Below are 22265 nucleotides of genomic sequence, written 5' to 3' on the forward strand. Positions count from 1 at the left end.
ATCACCATTGAAGGAATGTAAGGGTAACCACCAAGCCCCTTCGCCACACTGTTGGACAACCCGCCTTGCTCTGCTAACACAACGAGCAAACCTATTCTAATCTTCCCCTGGCCATGCACAGAAATTATTCCCAACAAGTGAATGCCATTGCTGAATTAAACACCCCCACCCTTGCAGTGGTTGAGTATAGGCATGTATTCTTATGCAAATGCCTTGCTCTCTTCATCGTCCTCTCTCTTCAAAAGCTGGTGGAATCTCCTGACCAGGAGCACTCAAAGCAAAAGATAAATGGCTGCCTTTTACTCCCCTCAAAGACCCACAGATTTAAAAAAAAAAAAAAAATTGCATAGAAATTAGGAATGGGTGTCTGTCTGTGAGGGTAATTGCTCCGTGGTGCATTTCTCCTAAGTTCTTACTAGTCTGGTCCCTCTTCCCACCCTCCATCGTGTACTTCCCCTGTACAACAAAGTCCCACTGGGGCTTCCACTGCTGGAAGTCTGGCACCATGTTTCCCTCTTGGGTCTTTCCTAGTTCACTGTTCCCTCAGCTGCACAAGAATCCGGAGCAGTGGGCTTCATGTTGCAGTCCCTCTTAACCTTTTTAATTTATTTTAAAGGGGAAAAAACACAAAAGAACAAATATGTTTGAGATTTTTTTTACAAACATCTGATTTGATAAATGCATTTAATTGTGTGTGTCTAGCCGTCTTGGAAGTGTGTTGGAGATCTATCCATGCATTTTCCTTCTTGAGCGGCACAGCTGGGATTATTATTTGTAGAGGGGAAGGTTAAAAGGGAGAGACTGTCATCTGCTGTCCAGAGCAGGTTATCAGCCAGCCATCTCCACTGAGGTCCCTGGAGCTCACACATCTATTCATTACTGGGTGTCAGGTCAGATCCCTAGAGAACGAGAGAGAGAAATGGTGGGGGAGGGAAGAAGAGGATTGCATTCAGAATGTCCATATCCTCCAATAGTTGATGGCGAACACATTGTTTGGGCTCCATCCAGTGATTGAGAGAAGAAAAGCTCAATTTAGCAGCACTTGTGAGTGTGTTTTTCACAATGGTCTACTCGCAGTTGTTGTGGTTTTTGCAAGTATGCAGTAATTCTTGGAATCTTTCTAGCTTTGCCAAGTTCATAGTGTTTTTTTTTGTTCTTGTTTGACCACTCTCCTCTGTGCCTATTTGAATCAAGGGTGAAATAAAAACAACCCTGCTTTGCACCTCAGGGCAGAATACCTAGTTCCAAAGGGCATATTTCAGTAGTCTGTGAGGGCTGTGTTGACTGAAAGTTTCACTGTGTTACTGGTCAGTTTATTTTCCTGTATTCTATGAAGCTCTCACTACTTGAGAATTATTGAATTGCCATCATATCTTAGAGATTCTTTGTTCGAAGCACTGCCTGCAGAATACAGATGTCCGTTGACACAGAATATTCAAATACAGAGACCTCTGAGGTCTGTTGATGCTATGTCTCCTTTTTTCCTATTGCATTAGATTATTGTTGTCTTTACAGTGTGGAGCTTCCACAATTAGTTGATTGATTGCTTCGTCAGTTGAATGAACATGAATCACCATTGAAAAAATTGTTTCAGTCATTTTTCAAGCAAAAAATGTAAATCTTATGCCGCTTCCAGCATCTTAAATGTAATGATTTACTGTTCTTTCTGACTGAAAATGGTAACTCTAAAGTCTTTGGGTTTTGCGACCTTAATTTAACTAAAGAAACCAAAGAGAATCAAGATCAAGAATGAAAATTATGGGTAATTGCCGCCCTGTATGACAACCCGCTGGAATATTGGCATTTTGATATCCATAGTCGGATTATGCTTCGTGTGACCGGTTGTCCGACTATATATGTAAATAAAAGTGTGTAGAGCAGTTCCAAATGGCTTGAAGGCGGAGTGAAGCTTACAGATCGTGCTGCTTCCAGGTGTATGTTATCCCAGATACCAAAATGCATAAATGAATACAAACAGTTGTGTTCAATGTTCAGACCCAGAGAAATCTGTGATTTGCTCAAGAGAACTGTGGGTTTCATTTGGTCACCTGTTGCTGTATCATGCGGAGACACATCAGATGAAATTTCTGAGAATGAGGAAGGAAGTACTTAGCAGATTGATTTATTAGTGTGGAATGATGATGTCTTGCACATGATAGACTTCAAATTCAGATTTCTTTTAATAATCTGAGTTAGACAGCTCTGATTTTAAAACACCAATTGCATAAAATTCAATAAATCCCATTTATTTGATTAGATTTAATTGTTTCCTAGTGCTTGCTTCCACCAGCCTGGGGCCCATCATCACTTGTATCTGCTTTTTTCGAGACTTGCCTGTGGTCTTTTATGCGTTAATCTTTATGACAAATATTAAAACGTGGGATCATATTTGTCTAGTACAGAGCTATATTCCTACAGCAAAATGTCAAGCCATCAGTTATGTGGTTGTCTGACTCGGCACTTGCAATCCTATTTTAAAGTTTGCTATGGCATATTTGCTCCCTTGGATAAGGACAGAAGCGATGACACACAAAAAAAATGAATGCGATACAGATTCAGTCCCTCAATGATGTAAGGCCCATTGTATGCAGCCCAGCGGATGCCCCAGGCAAGGATTCAGAAAGGAGAAATGCCACTCACCCTTTAGAATTTCCAAATGTTATTGACTTGGACAGCCTGTGAAAGTCAAACAGAATTTTTGAAATCTCTACACTTCAGCTGTAAACATAGACAAAGGCTGTCTGAAAACTTTAAAGTGAACAGTGAAGAGTCTGGGCTATATGATATGGCTAAAACTAATTAAGGAACTTGCTGAGAAACAGTACTTCCTGGAATGACACGAACACCCTGTTAATATTCTCATTTTTCATACTATTCGATTGTTACCATACAATGCTGTAAAATTCACTCAAACCAAGAGCACACACTGGGTTTGTGTGGCAGTGTCCACAGAGAAGCTGTTGTGCATCAAAGAAAATTGGTCAGTGATACACTTGGTTTACCTTGGCTTAGGATTTGTGGTGCTTTTTTTTTTTTTTTTGCCTTCAGAGATGGTCCCAAAGTTCAGTGTGCATCGTAGAGAGTGATGAAGAGATAAACCCAGACCAGCTCTTAGGAGGAAAAAGTAGTGGAGGCCGATGGCTTTTGTGCTTGGGGATCAATTTTCCAGGGCTAATCTCCTGCCTGTGAACCACCCTCCGCTTTCCTCTCCTCCTGCTCCATCTCCCTCTCTCACTCTCTTCTGATGGATCTCCATTGACTGGCACAGCGCAGGGACTCGGCCATGCATGCAGCTCTGGCCCATGGGTGCAGTCTCCCTCGCCTCTCTCTATCCGTCTCTTTTTCCCCCTCTCTGCTCAAGAAATATTCATTAATTAGTAATGGAGACTTTACACAGCACCATTGGTTCTCTCGCTCGCTCTCCTTGCAGATAAGGAGGAAGAGGAGGCGGAGGAGGAAGTGGAGGAGAGGAGAAAACCCTCTGGCCGGGTTTGGTAGAATCCCCCTGAGCACAGTCGATCACAAGGCATTAATCTTGCTGTTTAATGACTGACTGCTGCCCTAATTGCTTATACACAGACGAGCAACTTGGGGGGGCATGATCAAAAATATATCCCCAGCTTTTGCTAAATTCCCAAACTTTCTCATCACTTTATATAGATCCCTGGGTCACTCATGTGCCCTTGGTGTGTTTTTAGGTGAAGCAGAATACTGATTCTGCATTGTATCCTGATGTTACAGGAAAGGCTCTGTGGGCTTTTGTTTCAAAATGTGTTTTTAATTGCTTACTCGAGGTAGATGTGAATATTCTTAATAGAGCTGCTATGCACTTGCTTAAGAGCTCTTATAAAGGTCAGATCATGTGGGCCCACTACACAGGAGGCAGAGAGATGAAAGTGTCCCAGCCATCAGCTGAGCTCATAAATCTTTGTTTAAATGAGGCCACTCATCGTTCGCCCTGTGCACTGACCACCGCACGCCGTTCCCCGCCCTCTCATCACATGTGCACCCACAAGACCGTCACTACGCTGGAATTTTGGGTCACAGATGTAAGAGAAAATGTACAGCAACCATAGGCACAAAAATCTTTTCCATATAATTGTCTGTTACACTTTAAAGCTGCACCTCCGTGCAAAACACAGTCAGATGCATTAAATTTGAAACACGAGGAAGCTCGGGCAATGTTAATGTCACTGCATATTTTCACTTGAGCAAAAGCAATTGTGTTACACTTTGCCTGGTTTGCTTTGTGTCAGTTTTGTAACTGTGATGAAAGCTCAAAAGCACTTCAAGTGTAAAACATTGGTCATCTTGTAGAGCATGTGTCCCAGGTATGGAAGCTGAGTTCCTGAGTCCTCAGCAGTGGCTCGGGTTTGATTCCGGCCTGGGGCAACTCTGCTGCCTGTCTTCCCCTCTCTCTCACCTACTTTTCTGTCTGACTCTGAGCTGTCAAAGTAACACCTTAAAGCCGATAAAACATTTCATAAATGTTAGTCCTGGGCGACAAAATCAGATTTAACTAAATATTGACCTAAGAGCTCAACATTGATATTCCGTCAAAATTATAGGGATGACAATAGGTACGTTTTACAAAATAATAACGCAAGTAGATTTTTGTTAAATAATCTTTAGTAACGTGGATGTAATGACTCAATGGTTAATGTAATGTAGTGACTCAGATAACATCACTCTAATGCATTATTTAAAACCAGGAAAAGACGCCACCTATGCCTCAATATGATATAACAACATCAAAAAATCAAAAACGATGTTAAGTCTCATATCATGATAATGATATGCTAAAGATATGTTGTGTGGCCATATTATGAGATAAAACAGTGAATATGTCAGTCACAAAACTTTCCGATTACCTATTAATCAGACGTCAAATGGACTCAATGATTACTCGGTTATCAAGAAAATAATCGGAAAAATAATTGATGACCATAATTTAGTTTCAGCCCTAGTGTTTACTCTGAAGCAAGATTGCACAATAAGATTGTCAAAACGAGCATTTGTCCTGATTTGTTTGTTAAGAAGCTCTACGCCATGATTTGCTATATTGCATCTTGCAGTCTCAGGTGACTCAAGTGTCACACAAGGCTCTCTCACAAGTTATGACCCGCTCCTTTTCAATCTACTGACTATCTTTTATCTTTCAGTAGTGAAAAGGGTTTCCATTTTTTTTTTTTTTAATGTGGAGTAAGTTGATAGCTGAGGCTTCTGCACTTGATTTTGTCTCAAAGAAGGCTTATGTGATTCACTCAAGGACCTGGGACAGAGCAAGTACAAGAAAAACATACTAATGTTAATGTTTAATTTACGTTTTTTATATTTTCCCATACTGGAGTTGTCACCCTGTCGTTGAGTCCAGAGAAAACTGTCATGGGGATTCCTCCGTTTACAAATGTCAAATTCTGTCTGTCTTGGAGTATAACCTCTACCCTGGATGCTTGGTAGGGTTTTGATTTTGATTTTGATTTTTTTTTTTCCTTCAGAGTTGCGTTGCCAGTTCAGTGTCTCATTGCTTACATCGGAACGAACGCTAGATTTCAACGGACACATTTTGCGTCTCCATGTCTGTCTGAAGCGGGGAGCGTTGCAGCAGGCATCGCATGATGAACATGAGGTCGTTAAGAACACTTGATGTAAACCAGACGCCTGTTTTAGAGCTGCTCTGCACTCCAGGGAGAGACGGAGGAGGAACAGGCGACAGGGAGGAGGAGGAGGAGGAGGAGGTATGGGGCAGATGTGGTCTTGGCAGAGTGAAGCAGATGGGATTGCCATGGCGGTTGATGTGATGTAGTAGGTGTAGGGAGGTTTTCTGCCAGTTTTAGAGAATCGTCCACCGAGGACTCGAGTAGGACTGCAGGTCGAACTGCAAAGCACAAACTGGGTTGATGTGTCTCTTGCTGTAGATTTGAGCCCTGCTGCTCTCCTCATTTCCTCCCCTTCTTTCTAATGTTATCAGTCATACTGATCTGTCTCTTCAGCATTAGAGTTTGGCCTAAATCCTGTTTTCTTTTCTTTTTTTTCTTCTTGTCCCTTCTCTTAATCTGCTGTCAGTGCCTCAGTGGGCTGGCTTTCTTTTCTTGTTGACTTTTTGCCCTCTTGCCTGCCTCGTCTCTCAGGACGGCCAGAGCAGCTGCTAAATCACTCAAAGCAGACTTGGTGAAAAGTGTTCTTGATGCCATGCATACTCGATCACATCCACATTTTCTGGAAAGTTAAATGGTGCTTCACTGCTGTTGATTTATTTTTATTCTGCACTTTCTGTTAAATTTTAATAGGAAATTGCTGTTTTCCGGCCTTTTTCCTGCCTTTGCCCTGCTTTTCTCTGTTCCTGATCTTATCCCTCAAGATGTGTGTGCACCTGATGAATTAGTTTGCTGCTCTCAAAATCATCGAGCACGTAGCAGCTTTTTACTTGGCAGCTAGCCTGAGGTTGTTTTCCTTTGGCTGGATATAATGTTTTAAAGGCTAGCTGAACTTGCGGTGTCCAGTAGAGCTGTGGCATTTGAAAGTGGATTTGCTGAGGTTGAAATTAAAGTTGACACTTTTTCCTTTGCATTTTTTCCCGCAGATGTTGTTTGCAATTGTTTGCTTAAAGAAGAAAAAAAACGTTCAAGCTCTCAGCATCTCCAGCTTTTCAGAACTGCCAGGCTGGCAAACAGGGCCCATGCTGTCTCTTTTATTAAAAGAAGGAAATCAATGTAATTTCCTATTTTGATAGCTCTGGAATCATCTAAATTTAAAAAATCTTTATCTTTACAACTACAAGCCAAGGGTTCACTTAATAATTCAATAATTTTTGATTAACTTGCTTGTGGGCTGGCTCGTGCCTCCCTGGTGCACGCCAAACTGACACGAAGGGTGGGTCACACCCGGTATTTATTTCGTCTGCGCTCAGGCAGAGACAGCACACTTGGAGAGATGTTTGCTGGAGACTTGACTGAAAGGAGCTTAAGTGCTGTAAGATGTGAGCAGTGGCTGTTAATGAGATTAGAGCAGCATTCAGGCCAGCGCAGAATGTGATTCAGAAAGCATTTCTGATATCTGTATAACGGTACATTTATTCATCCTGAACAGAGTGTTACAGGACACTCACTTTGGTATGCGTCTCTTTTTTCGGTTCGGTACACCATACTAACTAAATAGTTAGAATCTTGTGAGTTTAACACAGTCTTATTACAGACTAACACTTTGCAGGTGTAGAACAGAAACTCAAATGTTCTTTCAGAGAGTGTGAAAGTGGCAGTGTGTCTTTCAGTTAAAGCTAGCTAAACCATACTAATTTGGTTATCCCAACCTGTGGAACAACACAAAAGATTTACTTCAAACAAGTCGGCGTATTTGCGACAGCATCACCGGCGTATATGTATTACTGGAGGGAGGCTGAAAAAGACTCAGGGTGCTAAGTCCTTTCCCCCTGCGGTGTTCGAACAGCGACTCACTCAAGCAGCAACAATGACAGTGGGAGAGCTGCTACTCAAAGCGGTGTTTATCACAGCAGAATGTTACCATAATCAGTTTTGCAGAAGAGTGTGCTCGAAGTGTGTGAAATAAAATATGTTCCCACATGTGCACATAGATTTAAAGCACATTGCTGTTGCCTTTTATTAAGTTCAATGTCACTCAGTTGATTATCTTTCAGTAAACATTAACGCACTCAAAACATTTACAAATGGAGAGACATAAAATCTTGTTCTTTCCCTCAGTACTGAAAATAAAACCTGGTTACTGTTGAACTGTGACTTTGTGCACCATTACACCCCTAAACCCTGTATTAAAACTCAATGTGCGGAGGAGCAGAGAGCACCTGAATTCTCCACAGCCTGGGAGCAGGCAGCAGCAGGTTTCTACTCAACCTCTCTATGTGCTAGTGAGAACACTGCTGTTTGCATCTTCTTGAAATATGATTTTCAGATTTCAGTTCAGATATGACTTTCTGTTTTGCATTCCAGGAAATGTGCAATTTCTGTATCAAGGTGTCCGATGTTAACTGGCAGGTCCGTTTTAAAATGGCTTGTCACACTTATCAGATTTGCAGAGTGAGCTCGTCACACTTTGATTATTCTCACCAGATCCCATTCTCAGCTGCCTTCTCAGTCAGTGCGTTTACATGACACTTGGAAAAAAACGAATTATTTGGTTAGTCCGACTATGATTGGATTTTTAAGATGCATGTATACACCTTAGTCTGACTAAAGTCGGACCGGATCGGATTTCTCATAGTCGGATTAAAACACCTAGATTATTCGATTGATAGTCGCATTACTCGTGCATGTATACGTTCTATCAGATTGGATCGGATTTTGCTTTCTGCGCAGGCTCGAGAGTTTTTCCCGGGGTCGTGAGCCGGAAGTAGAAGGACGACGGCGGCGGTGTCTTTCCTCCGAAATAACCACAAGCAAGAGTGCCATTGTGCATCTAGTTTGTGTAATTATCACGTACACTATATACGAAATGTACAAAGATGTAGCTTCATCTCGCTCTCCGTACGCCATCTTTCTTGAATGCAGAGGCAGAGTTTGTTGTTGCTGGTGACGTAAAGAGGTCAGCCGGAGGTGGCTCTATTACCACTAGTTGAAATGGGTACAGCTCCACCTATCGTACCGGGGTGTGACATACTCCGGCCAATAATTCGATTTTCTCACAGGCATGTGTACTCGGACAATTGCAGTTGTCTGATTGAGTAGCATAGTTGAACTATGGCTGTAATCCAACTAAGCTGTGCATGTAAACGTACTTAGTGTGTTTGATTAGAAACCTATACGCTCACAGCTACATTTATGTTTGTGAGAAAGTTCATTAGACTTGAATTGGAAGGCGTTTCATAATGAAATCATTGATTGTGTATAATCAGAAAGACTGTCAATGTGAAACTGAGCTCAGACTTGATGTCATACACACAAACAGTGTATACATATTCATGCTGAAGCATCAAGTCCTCTTGAGCTACCTGTGTGGAGAGTAATAATATGTCATAGTAGGCCTGTCACAATGACTGCTTTTGTTGAAGGCTATATTTTTCTAGAAGTACCTGGGATAAACAATATTATAATTTTTAGACCATTTTATGCCACTGTAATGATAGTATTATAGCATAATAATGCAAGCACAGCCTTACAAAGAGCAGTGAACTCAGAAATGGAATAATTGTGATTGCGTTTGTTGAAGAGCCTTCTTCAAACATAAATCTGTGTATTTGTGGGGTTTGCTGTTCAGAAATAAACACACTTTGAGACCTGATAACTTTTACAAGTCGTGTTTTAATTTATGATTAAGGTAAAGCTAGGTGATAAAATAAAAAGATGTTTTACTATAAAAACTTTATTGATGATACAGGGAAATGTGATGTATGCATGACAGTTGGTGTTCCCATACTTAATCTTGTAAACATTGATGACTATGTCCGTTAGGGACTGTACCATCTAAACGAGTGCAAGGCTGCTTTATTTCTTGCTTCTACCAGCTGCAGCAGCAAGCCCCACTCTCCCTGTAATAGTAAATGGAGTTTTTGTGCTGCCAACACTGACATTGTTGGCCTTGGGTAGATATTACGAGTGTGTAAAAATGGCACAAAAACTCTTAAAGCTTTCCACTCACCTTTTTGTGCCTCTCTTCTCTTTTTCTCTCCAGCCGAGGATGACGGGCTATGGGAGAACGGCCTTTCCTACGAATGTCGCACGCTGCTGTTCAAAGCCATCCACAACTTGCTGGAGCGCTGCCTCATGAATCGCAGCTTCGTTCGCATCGGCAAGTGGTTTGTCAAACCGTATGAGAAGGATGAGAAGCCCATCAACAAGAGGTATGTTGGCACCACTCGCTCTGCGGACTTCTTGCCCACGTCGTGTCTTGTTTATGGCTGTGCTCTGTGCATGCACCTGCACTCTGGAAATGGGTATTGTCTTGGCATTTTTTCTTCACAGTGTTGCCCTTTCAGACATGTTATGTCTCTTGTTGTTTGGCTGTGATATGGTCTGGTGCAGCTCAGGCTGAGCACTGCTCCAACAGGCGCAGGGTTCACAGTTCTTATGTTTAGTGGAGTGTGTAGGCTATTGAACCCACACTTCGAGGGTGAGGGGTTCTGCTCCCACTGCAGCACCTGATACAAATATACAGTATGTATTCTTATGACTGCTTATTAAGAGGCTCTTATTGAATAGCCTGTATTGTACCAGGGATTTGCTGCTCATGTTTTATTTGCTGCTGATCTCAATTTAAGTGTCTTATGATACTAGTCTAATACAATCTTCATTTTAATCAAATTTTTGAAGGGTTGTACTGAATGTTTTTTTTTTCATTATTTTTTTTACATTACTATTGAGGTTTTCATCAAATCTGTCATATTTTCTTTCATCATCGCGCCATAAAAATTGTTGAACAAAATCCTCAATTTGAATAACACGATTCATTGGATTTAACAGAGCAAAGAGTGCCAAGCTAATGCAGATACATAATATGATCTTTTGTTTAAAAAGCGATTAACTATGAAAGCGTTATAGCTGACATAGATTTTTGTTTTGTTATTGTGGCTAGATAAATGCCACTTATTGTGCTGTTCCATTGCCGCTACACAACCATTTAAAGATGAGGTGTGAGCGAATCTTGAGAGAGAGAGTTGAATGTTGAGACTTATTCACAGGTATTGGTGGCTTGGTCCAATCCAGCATCAGTATTCCCTTTTTAGATAGAAAAGGTGGCACATTTGCAGCAAGGTAAAGGCTGCAGTGTGCCGCCTTGTCTATCTAAGGTGTAATATTCCTTCTATTCCAAAAAGCCGCCACTTGGTCGCCACTGGGGTAGGCGTAAACATGTGACGTCACATGACGTGAATCACAAAGTTGGGCGTGAACAGTGAAGCAGGTTGAATTTGTCTTCAAAATAAGAGCTTTACATTGCACCCCATTGGCGTTTAGAACTGGGTTCTTAGCGGGGGGCTTTTAATATGAAAGTAGCGACCGTTAGTAGCTTGCCGCTACAACAACAAGTGGACAACGAAGACAGCTACAGCGACCGAGGAGACGCTAGCATCTCCCTGATCTCAGCGGCTTTCCAGTTGCTGATCTTGACGTCTGCAGATGAAGTGATGGACTGACTGCTGTGATCAGCTGTTTCCTGGTATTAAAACTCCCCGGCTGTGGGTCGCAAAACAGTGCACGTCATCGACACCTCCGCCCATCTCACGCAATTGCCAGCACATTGATGGCTTGGATTTACATAGCAGTTGAGGTGGAAAAAAGTTTACCTTCCGAGGCATCAAATTGGCGGACCAAAACAGACCCCCAATTTACCGCCGTCTGTCTAAATCCGCGGACCTTGCCGCAAAAAGGACAGCCAAATTGGCGGCTTGCTGCCCAGTATAAAAACGGCTAGTATTTGCTGACCTGGGAATGAGGCACTCACTATCATGCAAAAGAAAAAGCTGCGTAACATTTGAATGTCAGCATTTTGAATGAGGCTTTAAAGCTTAAGACCTGCCAAAAGTGGTGCCCTTGGAACAAACTGGCCTGTCATAAAGTGTAATGTTTATAGTGAAAGAAATTGAGAAATAATGTCTACTCTGAAAAAGGTGTATTGAGAGAATGTGGGATCCTAGTTCCATTTTGCATCTTAACAATGCAATACCTGCTTGTGGCCTTTAGTTATGTACCAGTTTTGGCTCTCCAAGGGGAAGAAAACTGGCCACCCTAGCTGTTCTGTACAGCCCGTACATTTGTGTTCTTTCTGTAGCATTCAGGTGCAAGTTAAGGGGGGGGGGTAGATGTGTTGCTTACATGCCAAATGATGCTAAATTATATGCAACATGAACTTGTTTTTTTAACCCTAAGCCGCTCAGCTTGCCTGCACATCACCGTATTATTGGTTCAGTTGAAACTGCTGGCTGATGTTTATTTATTCTGTGTGCGTGCCCCATTGTTAACGTGCGGCTTGCTTGTTTGCAGGTTAGGGTTACAGATAGTTTTTTTTAATGGGGAGTGTTTGGTCACTTTTGACAACTGGCCCTACCTGAAGCTAACTAAGAAAGCATTGTAAATGGCTCAGACTTCATTTAACAGTATTGATGTAATAAAAATCATGGATCAGCTGTGGACGTCCCTGAATTGTACGCTACTTTACAGTCATGATATGAGCGTTTTAAAAAAAAGACTGAAAAGGGGTACTGTTGTGCTAGAGTGCCAGAATTCTCTTTCTCCCATTTCTCCTCTTGCTCTGAGTGTGTTTGTGTACAACTGAGACAACCTCCTCTTCCTCTATGCTATCTGCTGAGCTGGATTTCTTGTCCTTGGTGTCTGGGTTTATTGATAAGAGATGGAGACATGGCTAGTGCGGAGAAAATGACCATAGCAGTTTTTGCCCTGCACCTCCAACGACTCCCTGCCTACCTCACCCTGACTCTCTTGCTTAACACACACCTATTTTTTGTAGTGAAGTGGATTTTTAATTTTTTTAAAATATTTTTAAACTGTGGTTTGGAAATTATAATCATAGTTTTAGGTGAAAAAAGTTTATGTTTATGCATTGCAACTACTGCTGGACGATGTTGGATGAGAAAGCAGACAGAAGCCTCTAAATTGTGAAAAAAGCTCTAGAATCAAGGAGGCTGTAATTTGTTTGTGCCTGTGTCAGAGTGTTATTGTTCCCGAGTTGTTTTGGTGTTGTTGCCAGATCTCCCAGTCAGGTGACCACAGGGGCCACGCGGTGACATAATCTTGTGTATCCACGGACACGTGTGTGTGTTTGTGAGCAGGCCAGTTGCTCTACACTTAATAGAAATGGCCAGAACTCTGCTACCTGCTGTCAGCTTGTCTTTATCATCATCACAATGTGTGCTGGCAGATCAGAGTGGCCAGCTTTAATGTACATTCTTTCAGAGTCTTACATCTGTAGACAATGACTCTCATCTCTAAGAACGAGTATGATAGATTTTCACTTAACTGGCAGAATAATAGACAAAATAATACTGAAGAACAAGCCACTTCTCTTTTAAGCTATATTCATGGCTTGTTTTTAGCTCTATTGCCTCATTACCCAGTAGGCTGATCACAGGAGGGCCTCAGTCAAGGGAAAAAAAACAATGGTCTTTTCCTCTGCTCTGGAATTCACAGGCCACCCTCTGTCTGTGTGTCTGGTTCTCTCTCAACTCTCTCTCCTCACTCTCCCTCTCCCCTTCCCTCCATCCCCCTCTGCTGTCACGGAGCAGACTGGGCAGGTTATAAATAGTGGTGCAACCACCCTGAATCTTAGTTGTCGTCAAGGATGTTTGTCCTCTCCCTTCGGTGTGTTCCACCGTGCTCCAGCCTCGCTGGGATTTCGACAAACAAAGCACCAGAAAACTGTGACGGAAATGTTCTCGACCCCTTTTGTGTGTTTTTTGATGTTGCTACTGCGCCCAGACCAGCTGGTCTGACACTGAAACATTTCCTGAGCTGTTATTGATGTAGGGCTGTGGTGTTTGTAATTGTGAAATGGCTAAAGTAGCGTTGGCTTTTTTGTTTCTGTGGGACCAAGTAATGCCAAGTACACAGTGATGGGTCCTACCCTCTTTTGATTCCATTTTATCCAGAGCTCTAATCTGCTGTTAATGCTGAGCCTGTCACCATGAAAATACTTTGGTTTGCCCCACCAGCACTCCCGCTTTCCCACGTATAAATTCAGCATGTTCACCACCTAGACATTTAATTTGCCAATTATTTGTAATTGTTTTTAGTCTCTAAAATGTCAAAATTGTGATAAATGCTCATCACAATTTACCATAGTGACCTATTCAGTTTGCTTCTTTTGACAAGTCAACAGTCACCACCCAAATACTCTTAATTTACTTTCATAAATGACAAAGAAAAGCAGCTGAAGGGAACAGCACATGTTGACATGTTTGCTTAAAAAATAACAGAAACAATTAATCCATAATCAAAAAGGTTGGCAATTAATCTAGAGATCAATGATTTGCCTAATCCTTGCAGCTCTACATAATGGTCCCATTTATGTCAGTGCTCAGGTCTGTGGGTGACTGGTTGATTCCACAGGGAATGGGATGTAAAAGTTCCAGGGAAATCCAACTTATTGTCCAGTGAGAAGTGTACATACTGTACATTGTTTAACGCCCATCATTCTTGAATACTTCCCCTTCCTCCCTTAAACACAGACTAAACTGATTAGATGACAGTGCTTGTTTACCTCTGCTCATCTGTCTCATCTAAGGACCTTGTTTACCATTCATTGACCTGTGGGTCAGCCACTAGTTAGGATTGCCTCTCCTCCTGAATCACAATTGAATTATCACCCAAGAAAATCCCAAGTTTTCATGTTATTTATAAGTGACAATAAAATTAATTGGAGTATACGCTTCTCACCAGAATTATTGATGTTTATCATTAGATCAGATCAGATATTCAGAGATGTAATATTTACCCAAGTTTAGAATTTGGATCAGCTGGGTTGGTGTAGATGCTGAAACGAATTATTGATAATAGGAATTGATCAACTAATCAGTTATGCTGTACTTGAATGCACCATTGCGGCACAGTTGTGACTGTCATCAGTCAGAAATGTTCAACTTTTGAAAAATATAAATATTAAAAGTTAGAGCTGCAATGATTTTCGATTAATTGATTTAAAAAAACAAACAAAACTATTGTGATAACTGATATATTGTTTAAGTCATTTTTCAAGTTGGAAGGTTTTTTCAATGTAATGATTTTCTGCTTTTCTTTGTCATTTATGATGCTAAATAAGGAGTGTTTGGGAGAAGAACAGATTTGAAGACATCACTGTGGGCTCTGGAAAATACTACTCTTTCAGTTATAATTTGGCATTAAATAGATTAAATGATTAATTAATTCATCATGAGAAAAATCAACAGATTAATCAATAATGAAAATAAGTAAATTGCAGCCCCACTGAAAGGTCTGTTTTTGTGGTCTGCTTCAATCATATCTTCTTGTTGGCATCACACTTGATCATCAGACAGCCCCCGTGTGGCATCCAAAGTCACCAGTTGGTGGAAGCTGTGGCCAGCTGACAGTGTTCATAACCTCAACCCCAGACCTCAGCCTGTGTTGAAATGCTTACATCATCTCTCTCTCCCTCTCCCCCCTCTCTCTCTCCATGTCTCTCTCCCTCTCCCCCCCCCTCCCTCTCTCTCTCTCTCTCTGTCTCTCTCTCTCTCTCTCTCTCTCCCTCTCTCCCTCTTGTTCTCCCTCTCCCCTCCTTTCACATTTTGCCTGATGTGTGTGGTAAGCAGTTAGCAGCAAATTGTATTTTCACAATCTTTGATAATGATGACCTCTATTGGTGCCGCCAGTTGCTCCTATTGTCTGCCTCTCTTATCAAGACATGAGGAATTAGCCATATTTCTTAAGACTCGTATTTTTAGGGGATTGGAAAAATAAAGAAACATGTTGAGATGAATGTTACATTAAAATATTGGTAACAATAAAAGTGTCTTTTGATATGTTTCTTAAAAGAATCAGTGCACATCAGTTTGTGGAAGCCTTTGTTTCCTATCGTGAACTGCAAATGCAGCAGTACGAGTTGATACAGCTGACAGTAATTCTCTTTGTCTGGAGTACAGGCGGCTCCAAGTTGTGCAGCGTGGTTGTTTGTGTGAACCTTATGCTGCTAGGTAGACTGGCTTCAGGAAACAGAGAGAGCGGGAGAGAACACAAGGGATGAAGGAAGGGAGGGAGGGAGGGAACGAGCAAGGGAGAGCTCCTCTTGGTTGTCATGGCAGCAGGGAAATGCACCATGGGATCGTGTGTTTCCAAGGTGAAGCGGGATGCTCGTGCTCTATTGGTCAGCTTAAGGCAGACTAGCTCGTTGACTTGCTCCTAATTGGCTGCATTACTGAAATTCAGAGCAACATTAAATCCAGCCCGCTTTGATGTTTCAATTTGATCAGGACAAAGGGGATCTCATTTCTTTTTATCTGCTTGGTATGCACTGTGTAATGAAAGCAGCATTTACAAGATCTACAATGTACTCTGACTGCGCTGCAATCAGGAGAGTGTTAGATTACTACGCCGCTGTATTTAAATAAGTCTCGTCTGTTGTGCATTTAGTTGCTGCTGTCTGACTGAAAGCATCATTAACAAATCAAGCTGTTATGAAATGAGGCCAGTGTGCATCAGCTTATCACAAGAGCAAATCATAATGAATTAATGCAAAGCATAGTTATATAATAACAAATATGCCTGCATAAACACATGACTGTCTTGCTCTTCCTCTATATCTGTGGCCCAATGTTGGGAGGTGAATGTGTGAGTCCTGGTGCGCTGTGGCAGGCGGAAGCAGGGAGCAGCACTCTGTTAAGTAGGACAGTGCAGGATAAAGGGCCACTGCCTCCAGTCTGGGGCTAAAGCGCTAAATTTATCCCCTCCCTGCTCCCAGCACAACACAAACACACAGGGAGGCAGCCACACAAACATGCTCGTCAACAATCGGCATGCAAGCCACAGCGAGGAGGTCAGCGGAGGGACTCGCACATGTGCTTTTCGTCGGAATTACTGGTGTATGACACAAGGAATGCAGCCGGACGAAATGGCATGTAGTGTGCATAGGGGACTAATAGTGCTGATGTAGATCTACAGGACAACTCAGCGCCTCTCTTCAGCACCCCGTCCCCTAAATTTGGCCCCCCTACCCCCTGGGCTTCCCTCTACTTCATCAGTCTCTCTAGCAACAGGAACTCCGGGGAGACTGGGCTGGGGGACCATGTGACCCGGTGCTCTGGATATATCATGTTGCTGGAGAGATCCTGTCCACAAGATAAATATGGCTCTTAAAGGAAAATACCAGTGTTTTTCATTGGTATGGACCATTTCCTTAATCGCTGTGCACTTATACATTATTAATAGCCAATTTCCCTTTGCATCACTTTAGTGTTGCAATTTAAAGCAATGCCTTTTGTATTGCTGACCTTACAGAGACCCCACACTGTAGCTATCTCCATGCCTCAAGACAAACCCTATTATTTATGTTGATTGCACTGGTTGAAACGGTATTTATTAATTAAGTTATTACCCGATGGAAATGAGTAAATCGTGTCACTTAGATGACATGGATGGAATATGACTTTCTATCGTAGTGAACAAGGAAGAGTGTTACCAAGTGAATGAGAACTCTGATTAACAAATATGAGTTTGATTACCATATCCCATGACAGTGTGTGCACGGCTAACAAAACACTTTGTGTTTCAGGCAGTGTGAAGAAGCAAAGAGTGATGGAATGTTATAATAACCATTTACTCAAAAGTACAATTTTGAAATACTTGGTGAGGTTCTTTATTAAATTATGTTATTTCCTGCTACTTGACACAGCCACTTTAAACCAGATGAAAAAAAACGCTTGATAATCTTATTAGAAAAATGTATTTGATCAGAAATTCCAGCAGGCTGATAATCGTTCGACCCCAAAGCATACAGTATATACATACATGTTATTATATATAATATACTAAGACTGTAATGATATACTATACATTAATAACTTTTGATACTTTAGAATATTCAATATCAGATCCTTCTGCTCAAGTTCTAGTCGAATAGGAGATTCTCCCTTTCACTGAAGTAATAGTCTAACACAGTTTTTACTCTTATGACTTCTGGGTACTGTTTGCTTGAACCCAGGCAACATGCAGTTTTTGGGGCTGATGTCATTATTATCATTACATACTGGTACAAATATGTAATGGAAGCAGGATATTTTACAGGATAACAATGAACGTGATTGTCTAAAATGACCTCGGTGCATTGAAAAAGGAAACTTGACTTGAAATGTAATGATGATTAATCAGCCCAAGCATTTGTTTTTCTGTGCTACCGAAACCAGAGTTTTCACATCTGCTGACATCAACAACATGCATGCGGATGCCGATATGGGCCAATATCGGTGGATAACATCTGCCAACCGAAATATCAGTCAGGCTTCTACTGTTTATAACACTGGAAGCAAGAGACCATCAGAAAACTTATTGTGAGGCCACCAATTTCCACTCCGGAACGCATTCCTCATTTCTTCTAATGCTAGTGAGCGGCCCTGAGAGAACAAAGAATCTCTCATCTTAAAGTTAACAGTCTTCGTTTTCTCTTTATGTATTATAGTGCCGAGAAAATCTGTATTTGTGTCAGCAATAGAATTGAAGGGTAATAGCAGGGCCAATCATGTCACTTTTCACTGAGGGAATCCTGTGTCCTCACATTTCCTTCGCCCCCCATGTACCCCCCCAGCCGCTGCACACTGCATTCCTCCCATTCCTCCCACCTTTCCCATGTGACCAGAGGCTAAGGCAGAGTGCGGGGCCAAGCGAGGGTCTGAAGAAGTCGTCATAGTTAATCCGTCTGGCGTCACTCGCTCACTGCACCCCCCAGCCCCCGTCACCCCCTCCGTCCTTTTTTTAAAGTAACTGATTCCTGTGGTACTGTCTTTTAATCCAGAGGTTCAGACAGATGGCCACATTTAAAGCTAATCCCTTATATGGTGTTAGTCCTTTCACCTCATCGCTTTAGACTTGAGGTGGTGGAATTGTAGCCTCAAACCAGAAAAAATGTTAAAATACTCACAGGAATCTCACCAACGTGCAGGGCAACCTCCAGAGACGCCTTGAATGAAGTCAATCCAATCAAATAAGTCTTTCTATTAAAAAACTGTTTAAACCACTGACTTCATCTATGTTCAGTGGACAATCAAAGTAGGCTACATAAGGAGATAAAAGAACATATACAATAAACACTTCATTTATAAACAAAATATCAAAAAATAATGTCTTTATTTTAATCGCCGATCTCCAGTCGCTATTGATCAACTGACCCAAAAATATCCGGTCCATAATGAGGCCTGTAAATGGCTAGAAATGTCTTTTTGTATTTTTCAAATGACCAAATTTGATTGGATACATTTTCTGATTCCAGTGTTTGGTATTTTGTTCTGATATATTTGATAAGTTTGTAATTGATAAGTCTTTAACATCCCTAGTTTAAATTTGTTGCATTGGCTAATAATGCAACTAAAGTATCCTCAAGATACATTGAGGGTTGTCAAATATGTAATCCCTTCATCTCTCTATAAAAGCAAGGAATTTCTGTCTGTCTGTCTGTGTGTATGTGTGTGTGCCTCAAATATCTCTGCGGATCAGGATCAGGCTGACCTGAGACTTTCAACATGGCTGCTGCGTGGTTCAAGGGTGTGCGACTTTGCATTTGTTTGGACTGCAATGATACCGTTAATGAATTATTTCATAAATGCTTTACAAATTCCGCGAGCATTGTCCACCGGAGCCACCACAGTCACGTGCGCACCAGAGCCAATCACTGCAGAGCCCACCGCAACCCCCCACCTTAAGAAACAAGCAGATTTATAGCTGCAGCGGCACTAGTGATGGGAACGGCAGTTCTTTTTATTGTACTGAATCTCTATAATCCGTTCACTAAAATGATTCGTTCAAAATATTCGTTCACCGAATCGTTCAGTGCTCTCCAACTACCTGAACTGATAAGCAGCCAAACGATCCGTCATTCAGTTCATTAATCAGCCCTGAGGTTCACGTTCACTTACTGAGGGACGGTGCGTTCACGGACTATAGTACACAATCATTCACGGGAGACGCAGCGCTGCTTTGAGTGGTATACATGCAATACAATTATTACATGGTGAAAGTGTCCTCTGTGCACAGTAAAATCACTTAACATGATGCTACACGGATGTTAGCAACACAGCGCTAGTTTTAGCAGTACGGTTACTGAACGTGAATCAACTCCTCTGCCCTGAGTGAGTGACTGACTGACACAGCGCCACTTTCAGCACTGTACGTGAACGAGAATCACGTCCTCAGCGACGCGAATCATGAGTGAGTGACAGCGCGAATGTGATTCACGTCCTGGCGTCCCTCGTTCGCGAACGACCTGTTGAGGACGTGAATCACGTTCGCGCTGTCACTTGAATCAGTGTGAACGTGAATCACGTTCGCGAACGTGACTGACGGCGCGAACGTGATTCACGTGAGTGACGGCGCGAACGTTAATTACGTTACCTGCTGAGAATCACGTTTGCGAACGTGAGTGACTTTTACTGTGCAGTAAAACCACTTAACTTGATGCTACACGGATGTTAGCAACACAGCGCTCATTTTAGCAGTACGGTTACTGAACGTGCATCAACTCCTCTGCCTTGAGTGAGTGGGTGAGTGACACAGCGCCAGTTTCAGCACAGTACGTGAACGAGAATCACGTCCTCAGCAACAGTTCTCTGTATGCAGTAGGTTCGCGAAGCATGAACGAATCACAGCGCGAACGTGAATTACGTCCTCACAGTTCTCTGTGTGAGTCGCGGCAGTTCCACTTCCCGGCCGGCATGCTCGCAGCTGAGCTCAACTGAACTGAGAAAGGAACGAATCAGTTCTTGAAGTGATTTTGTTCACTTCGTTCACTCAAAAGATTTGTTCGTTTGAACGACACGTTCGCGAACGACACAACACTAAGCAGCACGAGCTAGACCGGGATTTTGCCGGCAGTTCGGTCCCGTTCTGTGCATCTAAACTGACTGTTGTGGATTAATGACACTGAACGAGTCCGGGCCGAGTCTGTTCGGGTCTGAGGAGATCCGGACACGCAAGGACAACAAAGTGGAATCGGAATCTGTGGATGTTCGTGTGTAGCTAGCTGCTAGCCTCTAGCCCACCCACACGGCCCACATCCCGAGTCGACGGACCGGACCCAGCGGCACGTCCAAAACCGGGCTTAGGGTAAATAATGTCCGCCACGCTTTTTCGTGAACATTGCCGTCATGTTTGCTTTGTGTCTGGTGCAGGAAGAAATGGAAAAAAGGGCTTTTGTCACGAAAGTGTCCAAGCAGCAAGTTTGGTTGTAAACAAGCGGATTTATACCTGCAGCGGCGCAAGCTGGACCGGGATTTTGTCCGGCGGTTCGGTCCCGTTCTGTTCTGTGCATCTAAACTGACTGTTGTGGATTAATGAGACTAAGAGAGTCCGGACCGAGTCTGTTCGGGTCTGAGAAGATTCGGAGACGTGCGGACAACAAAGTGGAATTGGAATCTGTGGATGTTCGTGTGTAGCTAGCCGCTAGCCCACCCACATGGCCCACCTCCCGAGGCGACGGACCGGACGCACCAGCACGTCCAAAACCGGACTTAGGGTAAATAATGTCCGCCACGCTTTTTCGTGAACATTGCCATCACATTTGTTTTGTGTCTGGTGCAGGAAGAAATGGTAAAAACAGGCTTTTGTCACGAAAGTGTCCAAGTAGCAAGTTTGGTTGTTGAGGAACAGGAAGTTGTGGGAGGGACAGAGGTGGATGAATGACAGGCAACGACGGTCGGTGTGTGTAGAGACAGCGATATTGAGAGTTGAGAGATTTGTGACATTTAGCGTTTGGAGTGTATAGTTAGTGTGTTATGTAGTGTTTGGTGTAGTGTGTTTAGTGTGTAGTGGAGTCGGTTTTTTGTTTAATGAGTCAAAACAATGAGGAGACTGCTGTATGAGCATTGCCTGCATTTAAATGTAAATAGTTACATATAACTTTGTAAATTTTTAAAATGTATGCACATATTTAGCAGACAACAATTTATATTTGCATTATAAGTAATAAAAAATGGTTTATATTACTATAATATTATTATAACATATTTGTGGTTTTCACAGTAAAAAAGACAAACTTTTTCTACTCGGATTTTATGTTTTTTTTGTGATTTTAGGTCCACTGTGTTAATACAGTATGTCAAAATAAAAAAATAACTGTACAGTCACACGTGAGGTTGTGCTGAAAATAATGACACCAAGTAAATCGTTTTTAAGGTGAAATATAATGGCAAAATCAAAAATAGTCAAAAACGGCCAATTATACCCTGGAATATCGGATTTCACAACAAACCTAAATATCCCTGACGTCCCACCTTCAAACACAGCCTCATTTGGCCATCCATGAAAAAGCTACTTAACCTCCCACTTTTCTATAGGAATACATTTTTCTTACGGGCACTGCACTAGTACAGTAGATGCCAGGATCTTTTGTTTTTTGGTCTTTCTTCTAGGGATTGACCGATATGGATTTTTTAGGGCCAATGCCGATACCGATTTTTTTTCATCAGCCTTAGCCGATGACCGATACGGACCGCCAATATTTGAAGCTGATACTACTTTTGCTCCCTCAATTTACATCATAAAAATTACACAATGATTACAAATGTTACGAGTCTCAATTTTAAAAAAGGAACTTTTATTGAAATTAAAAAAGGTGAGGTAGAACAAGAA

The 22265-nt window shown here is 42.1% G+C and overlaps 1 protein-coding gene across 1 annotated transcript in view; it reads left to right on the forward strand.

Annotated features, from left to right (window-relative positions):
- Nucleotides 1-22265, forward strand: part of med13a (mediator complex subunit 13a) — a 79851-nt gene that overhangs the window by 11214 nt on the left and 46372 nt on the right. The window contains exon 3 of the mRNA XM_030437929.1: nt 9643-9811. Within this exon, the coding sequence (XP_030293789.1) occupies nt 9643-9811 (169 nt within the window). The remainder of the gene's footprint in view (nt 1-9642; nt 9812-22265) is intronic.

The sequence above is a fragment of the Sparus aurata genome, chromosome 13, assembly GCF_900880675.1.
Source record: "Sparus aurata chromosome 13, fSpaAur1.1, whole genome shotgun sequence".
Lineage (NCBI taxonomy): Eukaryota > Metazoa > Chordata > Actinopteri > Spariformes > Sparidae > Sparus > Sparus aurata.